Here is a 12,728-nt window from a genome sequence, read left to right on the forward strand (position 1 = left end):
AGATGCAATAGCTGCAATATTACAGTGTAATTTTTTTCTCTTTTATGAGTGAAAAGCTGCCTGATTTGCCTATCTAACTGCTGCCTGATTTACCTATTTTCCAATTACAAGTGTAGTATCTGTTTATTTGGCTGGAGGTTGAAACAGCTTCTCAATGTCCTTTTTTAAAAAAAAAAAATTCTCCCTTTCCAAATCTGTTATTCAGTATAGGAGCTGCATCTTCCTAGAACTGATTTGAAAGTCACATGCAGAAATACTATCCTGTTGTTCCCTTCTACTGTGTTTGTACAGTTCAGAACTAGAGCATGACCTCCATAAAAAGATAAGGTTGAAAGAAAAGAGAGGTATTAAGAAGACATATCAAGATGATGACGGGGAAAAAAGGGGTGGAAAAAGCCGACTGCTGAAGTAGTTTCTGTACTTCATTATGTTCAAATCTGTAGTGAGCCCTTGGCCAGCCCTGGGCCAGGATGTCCTAGCTATGCCTTTGAGTTGCTTCTTTCAGCCAGTCCCGTTAAGTCGTGGCCAGCTGCTGCTGCCCTGTCCCATGGGTTTTGTACCCTCCAGGCGCAGCAGAGATCTCTGCCCGGTGTGGTGGCAGGGATCGCTGGGGGTGCCCTGAGCAGCAGAGGGCTCTCCAACCCCAGCTTGGATCAGCCTCTATTTCTCTGGGCCAGGTTCTATTGAAATGCAAGATTCTTCTCTCTCTCCCGAACCAGTGCAGTTGTACCTCCTGACAGGGAAACCCTGCAGGGTCTGTGCAGTTTTGTAGTGCTCTCAGCTGACCCATAGATGCACACAAAGTTGCCAGCAGACTTTGTGGGGCCTTACTCCATTTGTTGTTTAAGATGTGGTATTTTCTCACCTGGGTCTTTTACCGCCTACTTTCTTAACACACAATAAGGTGATAACCAGTGGTGTCCCTGTTTCGTATTTAGCTCATATTTTAATAACAAAGACAATGTAATTCATTTACATTGGATCAAAGGCATTTTTTTTTCTTTGTATCAAGCCAGTTGAATTAGAAAAAGGGAAGAGCACTCTGCAGTGCTGTACTCATACATTTAAACTAGTCCATGGATTAAATTAAACAACTCTTTTAACTTCTTTTTGTAATTAAAAAACAGGCATCTGTGGTGCTTCATTTTGTGTTTTATCTTTTCTTGTTTGCTGCAGTTTAGCTAACAATGAATCAGAAGGAAATTCACGGCAGCCAAAATTCACGGGATGATTTGCTAGCAGATTTCCCTAAAGGCCCGCTTTCCAGATATCGAAAGAAAGCTTCCTTCAACTGGAAGGAGATGGCACTGTTCACAGATGGTGAAGATACCATCCAGCTGAAGGTAAACTTTGCAAGAACTGTAAGCGTGTTGTAATTGTGGAGATACCAGTAGAACTAAGGATGGTTTTTTAAAGGGAGTATAGTTAATAATGATCTGTAAATATGGAGCATGAAGAAATTTGATTTGCACAGCCAATTTTCAGAAGACAGCTGAATTTTTAAGCAATCTACTCTGCTGTGTCATAAGACTCATTTAATTACTGAACATCAGTATAGGGGAGACCAGCAGGTGCTACATTTAAGAATTTGAGTGTTCATTTCAAACTGAGAAATAGCTATGTTCTACCATATTTCTTTACTGTTTGCATGAAATCATAGACCACATGGTTTTGCAAGGCACTTATACAGAGCTAAGTTTAAGTCACTGTCAAACAGTATTTCTGTCTTACTTTGACCTAATTTCCTACAATGTTCTGTGCTTGCATTAATGCTTCTGTGGCATTGCAATTGGAGATTAGCATATGAACCTTGCTGAAATCTAAACCTACCAAGAAAAGAGATTAACTGCAGCACAAGAGATGGTGTGGAAATGCATGACTTGGAGATAAAGGAGGAGAAAGAACTACATTTCTGAAGGTGGTGCAGATTTACATAGATTTAAGTAATCTTGAATCTTCGCCATAATTATAAAAATCCTAGCAGGTAGATCAGAGAAATCAAGAAGGCCTTATTCTGCATCTGACTGGTGTGTGTTAGAGCAGAGAAAAAACCTCAAGTGTTCTGTGTCTGAAGGAGTTTCAAAGCTGTGTGGGCATGTAGAGTTGTTTACACAGAGAAAGGGAATGACTGCCTTCCAAAGGAAAGCACAGGAAGTCTGGGTTTCTTCCTTCTTATGTGAAACACAATCAAGAAGATGTGGATATCCTGAACATACAGGTCTGGGATAAAAAAATGCCATAATATAGTACCTAATACAAAAAGGATCCAAATTACAATATTAAAAGATGCACATCCCCACATTGCAGGGCTGCATATGGTGATTCCATTAAATGGAGCCTTTTTTAATTTTCATCTGGGAGCAGAGCAGTTGTGGTAGCTTAATGGTTTTACCATCATGGCATATTTCTGAGTGTAACCCTGGAGTTTTACCTTTATCCTCAGACTGAGGGACTTTTGCCCCTTAGGTTCTGCCAGCAGCTTCATATATTGAGGTAGTAAAGCTGCTACACAAAGCAAGTAGGTTTTACCATACTGCTCTCGCAGATTCAGAGTGAATTGCTTCATGGTGAAGGAGATGTCATAAAATTCAGCTGCACGAGCTGTATATATGACAGATAATTTAAATATATTTCAAATTCTCTGGAATTTTTGCTTTTTAAGTTTATACCTTCCAGCAAATTATTGTAGTTTGAGACCCAGTGTTATTCTAGAAGGAAGTTAACAGGTTTTTAAAATGATTTTAAGTCAATATTCTCATGTCAGTTTTTTCCCCTCCAAGAACAGAATCTTCTCCTCTCTGGAAAATGATCCTCTCTTTGCACATCATCCTGGAGAAGATTTGTGCCGTGAGAAATACCAGGAGCTGACCTTCCTGCGCTGCAAAAGGCTCTTTGAGTATGAGTTTCTCACTCAGCAAGAGATGATGGAGAACCCATTAAGGCTTTTTAATATGGTGCTCTGTGTAGGAATGTATGATTGGTCTCTATGTCTCAAGTTTTTCTTACATTCTGGTGTAAGTACAGTTCAATGACTGTAGTGATCTATGTTTGAATTTAAGTAACTTCTAATACCATAATTCTGTTGCTTTATGCCTATTTTATTTAAACTTGATGTTTTCCTTGTCCTTTCTTTTCAAGAATGGTATTGAGTTTTAACTGTTTAGAACAGTCAGAGAGCTGTGGGTAATCTTTGTTGTTAAACCCCTGTCTCCCCTGGAATCCCACCTCCAAAGTAAAGGTGAAACAGTACAGACAGAGATACAGAAAAAAAATTTATGCCTTCTTTTGTTTACTCCTCTGCTTCCTCTCTAGGGCAGCCAAAGAACTTGGTTGTTGCTGGCTGTGTGGTTGCTAAAAATTTGCAAGTATCAGAAACTTATCTGCTTGAGCCCCAGTCTTAATGGAGGGCAGAATCCAGAAGGAATGGAAAGCAGTTTAAAATTTCTCACTGGCATCAGTGGCTGAATGCTGTAAATCAGTTGTTTCCCAGATGGGTCTCTCACAAAGAATGCTCAACATAGCTGGTCAAATATTAGCAGTTGAATAAATTAATTAATTATTACTATTCACACAGCTGGGGACCATCAAGGAATTAGAGTTTTGTTGTGTGAATATCCATGTAGAAAAACTGAAGGTTTCAAATCTGCATTCTTGTTTGATCCTGAAGCAGCTACTTTCAGTTCCCAATGTGTTTGCAGTAAAATGAACTAAAATAGTATTTAAGGTTTCCTTTGCTCAAGGGAATGTCACTAAAGACAAGTGGAAAGTATTTCTAACCAATTGCAATGAAGGCTTGAACAGGTTAGAGCTGGGACAAGTTCAGTCATCTGTAAAGGGACCTTGACAAGATTGAATCCTGACTTACCTCCCCCAATTATAGTCTTATTATAGTTTACAGTGCAGCCCACTTTCCCTGGTCTCTTTACTGGACATCACTATTAAAAGTCATGTGCAATTTGTGCTTTTCATCACAGGGCACTGATTTAATTCTTTATTTTGTTTTTGCAGACGTTTGCAGGTTCAATTATGAGTGCTTCTAAGAGATTTGCACACATTTTGAAACAAACTTATAGCATGGAGGTAATTTTTTTTCCTCATAATTTTTGAGAAATGGACACTATTAGAACTGTGTTTGCACTATTTGCAGTTTTAGTGTTATTTCTGATCTCTTTACATACCTAGGTACCTCTAAATAGCAAAAGAGAAGGCCATGGAGCAAATTCAAGCATTGAGCTCTGACTGTTCTCACTACTAGCTCATAAACCACTTCTTGGATATGTTTTAGACTGTACAAGTTAACATGCAGACAAAATTTGGGAACTTTTCCCTAAAGGCAGTATAGATGACATTGCACCAGTTCAGGCTCCGTCCAGAGACATTTAAGAGTATCTTGCTATGATACTCTTAACCTTGATGTGTTGCCATAAAAATTCCATTATAATGCTATAAAATGGACAATAATAATGTCTTAATGCCAAAGAAACACCACATGGAGTGCAGTGGGGACTTGGGACCAAGCACTCTGCAGAATAAATGCAGCCTGTCTGATACAGAAAGTGCCAATGCTAAACATTTTCTGCAGTCTAGGCCATCTGAGCAGCATTCACTATCTGACTGGACCCTCTGATTTTGCAAGATAAATATTTTGATTGTGCTTTAACTGAGCCTTGTGCTTCTTTTGTTGCTCTTTATAACTTCCTGGTTTGGTTTGGTTTGGTTTTTTGCCAATCTACTCTCCAACAGCTGAATTTGAAAGTATTGCAGTTTCAATTGGTGTAATAAAGTGGTCTTGAACTGTGCCCTGTATCTCCTTATTTAGATTTTTGGATGTTTTGCTCTGACTGAACTCAGCCATGGAAGTAACACCAAAGGCTTACGGACTACGGCCACATTTGATCCCAGCGCTCAGGTTAGTCCTTGATGCACACTGTCAGCCAGGCTTCCTTTCCATACTAAACTGTGTAAGAAGGAGTTGGTCCCTGCATAGGCTTCAGCTCTCACAGCTGAAACAACTCTCTCAGTTCTTTACTTGAACTCACAGCTCAGTTTAACTTAAGATCTAGGAAATGCTTCCTAGTCCATTAATCTGCATTTTAAACTGCTTAAATGAGCAACTTAAAAAGCTGAGTTTCAGTCTTTACAATGAGATAATGAGCTTTTTAAGCTCTAATTGTTTTTTCCTTACTACATGTGTTCCCTCTATAATTGAACACAATAAGAGTGATTTCAGGTGCTGGAATGCAATATAGAATAAATCCTGGCAGTTGTTTTCAGAACATTGCCAGGTGGTGAAAAAAAAAAATCTGTGACTTGATTTTTTTTTTTATTTCTAATATTCTTTTTATTTCCTGTTTACAGGAATTTGTCATCAATACACCTGACTTTGAAGCTGCAAAGTTCTGGGTTGGTAACATGGGGAAACATGCCACTCATGCAGTTTTGTATGCCCAGCTCTATACTCCCGATGGTCAGTGCCAAGGATTACATCCCTTTATTGTACAGGTAGGGTAGAAATATTTTTAATTGTTTTATTATTTTGGTGAAGAGTGCATTCAAATTAAAGACTTTATTATGCTGTTATTTATACCTGACCAGATTCCTTATTTAATACCTTCATGTTTTATTGGAATTGTAAGCAGGATACTTTTTTAAATGTTCACTGATTTAATGGAGGTTATAGAGCTGGTTTTATACTCTCAGTTTTCTGCAAAAACTTCAGAAAATACAAAAGAGCTGAAAAGTCTCCAGACAATCATGGTACTTATATAGATAGAACTCATCTGTTTCGTGTGAATTGCTGAAAATCTTGCACGGGACTTAAGATGATTTATGTCTGCCAATGCTTCAGGCTGATCTGCATGAATCTGCAAGACCACCGAAATCATTTTATAAAATTAAAGGCATTAGAAAATATGTCAGTGCAGTACAAAACTCGTACATAGTAAAATGTACTAGACTAGTTGCAGACTGAGCAAAATTTATTACAGAACTAATATTTCAAAGCTGATAAAAATTCCAATGGTTTCTGCTTCATCTGTGTACACCTGAAGGAGATTTCAGTGCTAATCTGATGAGAGCAGTCATCAGTGTTAAGTGATATTTAAAACAGTGATGTAATTAGTGTCATCTTCCAAAGTAATTTTTATTAAAGTATCTATGTTCTGAATGAGAGGATGCATGAGTACAAGTTCTGTGCAGGATTATGTGCTTGAGAAAAACATAGAGATCTCTTTATCATTAATAACAGGGTACAAGTTGGGAATATTTTCAGCCTTTGAAAAATTCAGCCAATAACTTTCATTGCTCTGTTACTGAAATGTTTTGTTTCACTTCTGCACAGATTCGAGATACAAAAACTCTCCTACCAATGCCAGGTGTGATGGTAGGAGACATAGGAAAGAAAATTGGGCTGAATGGGTTGGATAATGGGTAAGTCAATACATTTGAAAGAGAAAACATTCTAGGTTATATCACAATGTGGTGCTGCGAAGATTCTCCTGTATCTGTTCTGTCCTTACTCCTGAAGTGTTCACTAGTGGTTTAAAATTGTTGATATTTTGAAAAAAAGCCCAGATTGAAAGATCTTGATTTTCAGTATTTTCTGTCTGAATAAACAGCCTTTCAGCCTTTCTCACTCTTTAAAATGTGAAGTGCTCCTGGTATTCTGTGAATATCCCCAGGCAGTCTTGCAGTTATAGACTCTTCAACAATAATAATGGTAAAAAAAATCAAGTAAGTTCTGATTGAGTAAGTTTATCAGCCTCTGCACAGGTCTGCATGTAAGACTTTAATTATTTTCTCTGTTGATTTCCAGCCCACAGGAAGGCTGGGGGTGGTCCCCAGACAAGGTTTATTTTCAGTAAAGATTAAGATAAATGAGGCCAAAGAGAGAAAGTATGTATCTTGTTTAAACCACAGGATTTCTAGACTGCAGCCAAGAAAGAGAAGGCTAGTTATTTTCTTCTGTGTTATGTGTGTACAGTTGAAATAAAAATGCCTAGCTCCATTTCTTAGTTATGGATCCAAGGGCCTTTCTGTGTCTGCTTTAATAACCAAGGGTGTCTGATGGGGAGGAGATACAGTGAGGAAACTGAGGCAGATTTCTGCTTTAAAATAGTCATTATGTAAAAATTATTTAAAGCCTTGGAATAATTACGTAGGTCTGTGTAAAGACATAAACTTTAAATGGTACAGAAGGGTTTCACTTCCTTATGCCTCAAATTTACTTCTTTCTTTTGATTCAGTTCATTACAGGTTTATGTATTGTCCTTCAAAACAGGCCATGGCAGTAAATGCAGTATAGGCATCTGAAAGTATCCTGGTTTCAAATATTATGGCTTTGACTGTCTTTCCAGAAGGTTGTAGGAATTTTATGGTTATTTAGCTCATTATCATTGATTATCTGTTTCCTGAAGACACAGAATAAATAAATTTTAAAAACCTTAAAGAACCCAAAAGTAATTTACAGAGGAAAACTTAAGAAAGACTTGGAAAAGAGAGATGTTTAAAGTTAGGTGGGTATTTTTTCCTGCTTCTGCATTACAGACCAGTAGCCACCAGATGGCACAGCAGCATGGGCCTGAGTAATCTAAATGTTACTCAACTTCATATTTCTATAGAAGTATTTAAATTCTGCTGTTCATTCTTATATTGCAATATAGATTTATGTGCAACACCAGAATGAAGAGTTTGCTTGTTATGTGACTTTAAAATGTACATAATTTTGAATCCATTTCTCCATTATCTACTGAGAAAAAATAAGAGTATCTATTAAAATACAGGTAATAACTGAATAATTTGAAATTATGATCCATAAAATACCCTTTAAGTGAGATACCAGTGACTTCTTATCTTAATGTCAGATGAAGTCCCTTATCTAAGCTGACATCATATGTCATTTAAAGCAGTCATAGGGCATTCCTCTTTACTTTGTTCATGTTGTTTTAAAAAAATTATGTTCAAACAGTAGTTCCCAAAGAGCCCCAGTCATGGATATAGATCTCTTAAATATGCATTAAGGTAGTCCCTGCATTAGAAACCTTAGGGCAGCACTTGCAGATTAAGAAAGAAGTACGGGGGAGCCCAAGGTTACCCATGGATACCCCTTATTTAGCTAAAAACTCCAGGTCCCTGTGTTCCTGAACTACTTTAGCTACTTTTTTCTTTGGAGAGGTCTAAGATTGGAGGCAGGCCAACATTGTTCTCAAGAACCAGGGAACCAAGTTTTGTTCTGCAACCTTCCTGCTCACACTGAGATGTCAGAAGCGTCAGGGCATGGAGATGTCGGCTCTCAGAGGTATATGAAGGTCTGGATGGGGACTGGAGAGGGAGTTCTGCATTTGTTTGCAGAGACAACAAGCCATGCCACCCTAGAAAATGGACTGTTGGTTGCATGATCTGCAAAATGCCAGGAGCCACAGGGAGGTATTTCACCAGATACAGCCTTGTGAAGGTGTTCTCCTTGGCCATTTAGCAATCTTACATACTCGTTTGTCCCAGAGAAAGCATGGACTGCTGTTAGTCTCCACTACATGCACTGCCAGGTGTTTGAATGTGTGTGTGAAGTCTGGTTCAGCTACCATGAACACTTAGTAAATCAGGTCTATTTCCATGTAGTTACACTCAGGATATGTGGTCACAGTGGGGATCAGAGTCTGACATGTCTGACAGAGATGTTTGATTTTGTCCTGTGCTTCAAGAAATTTATGCTAATAATTTTCAGTATGGATACAGAGAGTTACGTTCCTGAGCACTAATGAGGGTCATGGGAAAGAAATTCCAGAGCCTCCTTAGAAAATGCTATTGATTTATGCTATGTAAGAAAACAGAGTAGTTGATTGTAGTTGTGCATTCTGGCTTTGAAAAACAATCTCTTGAGTTTTTTGGCTGAAAGCTGGTTTCCTGCTGATGCAGAGTATAATTTTTTTAGTAAGAGAAAGAATGTCAGAACTAATGTGGGAATTTTTGCAGTGTAAATCCATTTCTGGAATCATCTTTCCAAGTAATTCTCATAGTTTCATAATTTGAATGTCCAAAAATCATATGGTGTTGGCAGGTCTTTGTAACTTTAGCTGCCCTGACCAAAAAAAAAGGCAAAATCACCGTAAAATATTTTAAAATATTTTTATTTCTCTAGGAAATTTGCAATAATTTGTGTGATCAATGCATAGAGGAGTAAAAATAGAACCATTTCTTATGGAGAGTTTAGACTGGGTTTGTGTTTTCTTACCAAAGTTACATCAGACTGCCACCAGGGGATGCAAATGCTTCAGTATTTATTTTATAATATTAAAATGTCCACCTGTTGCTGGTGCTCTGGCAGTCTTTGAAATATGCTGCTCACTGAGGACCCGAAATGGTAGTAGTGAGGGAAAAAAAACCTACTGAAAAGATCCCTGAGTATTTGGGATTTCAGGGGCTTTTCCGTAAAATGCGTGGTAGGCATAAGGAGTAGGGGGGTGACACACATATAAATGAAGAGCTGGGCTATGTGTTGAGGTGCATTTCTGTTTCCTTCCTTTGGTGTGGGGCTTTTTTTGATGGGTTATTTTGTGGGGGGAGGTGAGGAAGAACGTACCTTAGCTACTGGAACATTGTTGCGACGAACTCTCCAATATCATAGCTACAGAACATTGCCCAGATTACCCATTACTTCAGTGCACATCAGTAAATGATGGACACTGAGTTGGTGGTGAACCAGTTTCATGTCCAGTTTTAACTAGCAGCAAATTTCTGCTTTCCCCTCTCCAGAGATGGAAATGATGCCCAACTGAATCTGCATGGGGAAGAGTGAAAATCAGCTATAATTGTATTTCTGAAATAGTGCTTAGTATCCCTGTCTTTGTAAAACATGTTCTGAGTTTGGCTGTGTCCCACTGATAACATGTATACAGTTTGCTGAGCAGATAAAACCCTTTGTAAGGGAAGAACTAGAGAAATGAAACTCATTTTACCTTAAGCCTTTGTAGGGAAGAAAAGGGTCTTTCTGGAGGAAGAATTGTTAACTGGATCTAATGATAATTGTGGGCTTGGGAAAACTGATGGGGTTTATGAACTGTTTAACAGCTTTTCATTTACAATTAAAATGTGATCAATCTTTGCACACATAGAACACACTAAGATGTTCAGCGTGTTCTCTAGCAATCAGTGAGGCCAGATTCAGTTTCTGGATACCAAAAACAAAACAGAATGCCCAAGAAGAAATGGGTAAAGGGGATTTATTTGACAAAAAAGCAATAAATTGTGTAAAAGGATCTCTTCTGGAAAGCGATGGCTCAGAAAGCCCTCACTATAATCCCTTGTATGTTGACAAAGATGGGATATATCACATGACTTCTAAGCCTTTACAAATGGCATTTAGATTTTGCAACTGTTGCAGTTATTTCACCAGGAAGATAGGAGCTCTTATACATAGTTGAAGCCTAAATAGTCTTTGGAACTTCATTTTTCAATCTGAAGCAGTAGTTCCGTGAAGATAACATCCATAATCAGCTTCTTTGGTTATTTGCTTCTACTCCCGCTCTGCCTTTTTCTTTCTGCTCTAATGAACATTTATGTAGCTGTAGGGGAACTGGAACTGCCTGAAAACTAATAAAAAAACCCTACCAATTTTTGTAGTTTTAAGTCAGATAATTTGTCAGGTGTGGTTCACTGCAAGGCCTTAGGAGTGGCTGTTTTGGTACAGGAAAAAGAACAGAGATACTTGAAATCAAATCTAAAAATCAGTCCTGCTTCCCAAATAAACAAGCTTTGGCTTGTTTAATATTTTTTATTGACTTACAGCCTCTGATGTAAGATTCAAACAATTGTAATAGCAATAGCAATGAAGTTGCTATAGATGAAAAAAGAATGTTAAAATGCTTGTGCCTGTGTTTATGTTATCTGAATACACCATGAACACTTTAGTCTTTGTGAAAAGTGCCTCTACCACAGTTAGAGCTAGGTGTTTTGCAAACACATCTTGCATGTTTACAGTTTAACTTAAAGCTGTGCTTTTTGTAGCAGAATCATTGACATTTGGCTGCTTTGCCCCACTCATGTGGTTTCTGCAGTCAGGGTTGGACACTATGTGGGTACCTACAGTGCTGCACGTGTCCCTAGGCTGTGGTCACATTACTGCAGAGTGCTGCCTTATCCCCTCATTTTTGTCATGCTCATGTGCCTCAAAATTCTACAGCCATAGCTACTTCACACTGAAAGGCACTTGATGTGGGTGAAAATGGAGAAAGGTGGATTTAAATCTGGTCACACATTTGTTTTTTGATGCACAGAAATACAGCCTCCCATCTGCAGTGGACTTCAACCAGCCATTTTTGTTCCTTAGCAGAAGGAGCTGCAGAAGTCTGCACATCCAGAGCTTCTCATACCACTGGCACTTGGACTGTAAGAGCTTTAGTGTGAGTGGGTCCTTGTGAGCCTGTGAAGTCCATTAGGTTAGGATTAGGAGGCCTACAAACTGTGTTGTTTTATCATTGTTATTGAGCATTACTGTACAAGAGCTGCATTCTTAGACTGGATCCTTGATTGTAGAAAATAAAACTAAAATACTACCATGCAGTTTTCTCCAGTTTCACTGTTAGTCTTTTCAGCTCTAACATTTCTGTGAGCATCAGTCTAGCATATGTGGCAGTTTTCTTCTGCAAGTTTTTCATCAAATCTCTGAAATGTTATTCTTCCCAAGGTTTACTGTATCCCATAAACAGCCCTGATACCACCTGACTCTCAGCCTTCCAATACCATTCACCTGTTTTCTGTTTCTGGCTGGAAGTCTGCCGTTAGAGATGATTGCACCATCTCTAATGTAGTCAGTAACAAAAGCTGGCAGAAAAGGCATTTTAGTGAGTCTGAAGTTCACCAAAGCATGTCTGAGCTATTTGTACTATAGGTAACAGTTTATTACTTTAGTACTGGCAAAAGGAGCTTGTAGCTTTCCCAGCTGCTCCTCTTTTATCAGCATTACTGCACACCAGATGAATTACTATTGCGTGATTTAAAGTCAGTGAGATTAACTTAGTTTGAAATGTTCCCTAAACTACTGGCCAAAGAACCCAAACAAGAATGCTGCTATTGGAATGGCACTTTACTCTGCTTAGCTGCTCTTGGTAGAAATCTGTGTGATACAGTTTTTTTTTAATCTGTGGTAAAAAAATGTGTCTACATGATGCAAAATTGCACAGTGCTGTAGAGGCCTGTGATATCTATTTAAAGTGACAGCTGTCTGTCTGTCTTACTGAGAGGTTTTAATCTCAGTCACGCTATCTGCTGTGCTGAAGAGGCCCTAAGTAGGGCAGCTTTTAAACCTCTGGTCTTGTCATCACTGTGTGAAATTTAGCCATTTTCCAAACTTGCTGGTACATGATATCCCCATGACTGTGTATACAGTTCCATTATTGTAAGATATTTCTTCAATTCTTTAAGGAGATTTTTCCCCTAAATGCGTTGACAGATGTGAGCCAAGTCCATGCTTTCTAGGCTAATAACCATTAAAAACGTGATCATTGACTTCATTAAATCTTACTATTTATTTTTAATATGTTCCAATATCAAGTTCCAATTGGCCAGCAGGTCTAACAATTCCCAATAGCAAAGTTCTTGGAGAAGGAGCATAACAGCAGTTGGCAGCAATCTCACAAGGTCACTTAACCCACCAGTCCTGTGAGGTTCTGCTTTTATTTTCACACTTGTGCTTATAGGCAAAATATCTTATTCCTTTACACATGGAAATTTTC

General features: G+C 38.3%; 1 protein-coding gene across 3 annotated transcripts in view; it reads left to right on the forward strand.

Annotated features, from left to right (window-relative positions):
- Positions 1-12,728, forward strand: part of ACOX3 (acyl-CoA oxidase 3, pristanoyl) — a 31,766-nt gene that overhangs the window by 1,193 nt on the left and 17,845 nt on the right. For 2 of the 3 annotated variants that reach the window (XM_041489572.1, XM_041489487.1), the window contains exons 2-7: positions 1,177-1,343; positions 2,781-3,014; positions 4,009-4,080; positions 4,820-4,909; positions 5,359-5,502; positions 6,341-6,429. In XM_041489572.1, the coding sequence (XP_041345506.1) occupies positions 1,188-1,343; positions 2,781-3,014; positions 4,009-4,080; positions 4,820-4,909; positions 5,359-5,502; positions 6,341-6,429 (785 nt within the window). In that variant the 5' untranslated portion in view covers positions 1,177-1,187. Of the gene's footprint in view, positions 1-1,176; positions 1,344-2,780; positions 3,015-4,008; positions 4,081-4,819; positions 4,910-5,358; positions 5,503-6,340; positions 6,430-12,728 lie in introns of those variants that run through there. The other variant, XM_041489655.1, reaches the window with a different exon arrangement.

The sequence above is a fragment of the Pyrgilauda ruficollis genome, unplaced genomic scaffold, assembly GCF_017590135.1.
Source record: "Pyrgilauda ruficollis isolate IOZ18807 unplaced genomic scaffold, ASM1759013v1 scaffold1, whole genome shotgun sequence".
Taxonomy (NCBI): domain Eukaryota; kingdom Metazoa; phylum Chordata; class Aves; order Passeriformes; family Passeridae; genus Pyrgilauda; species Pyrgilauda ruficollis.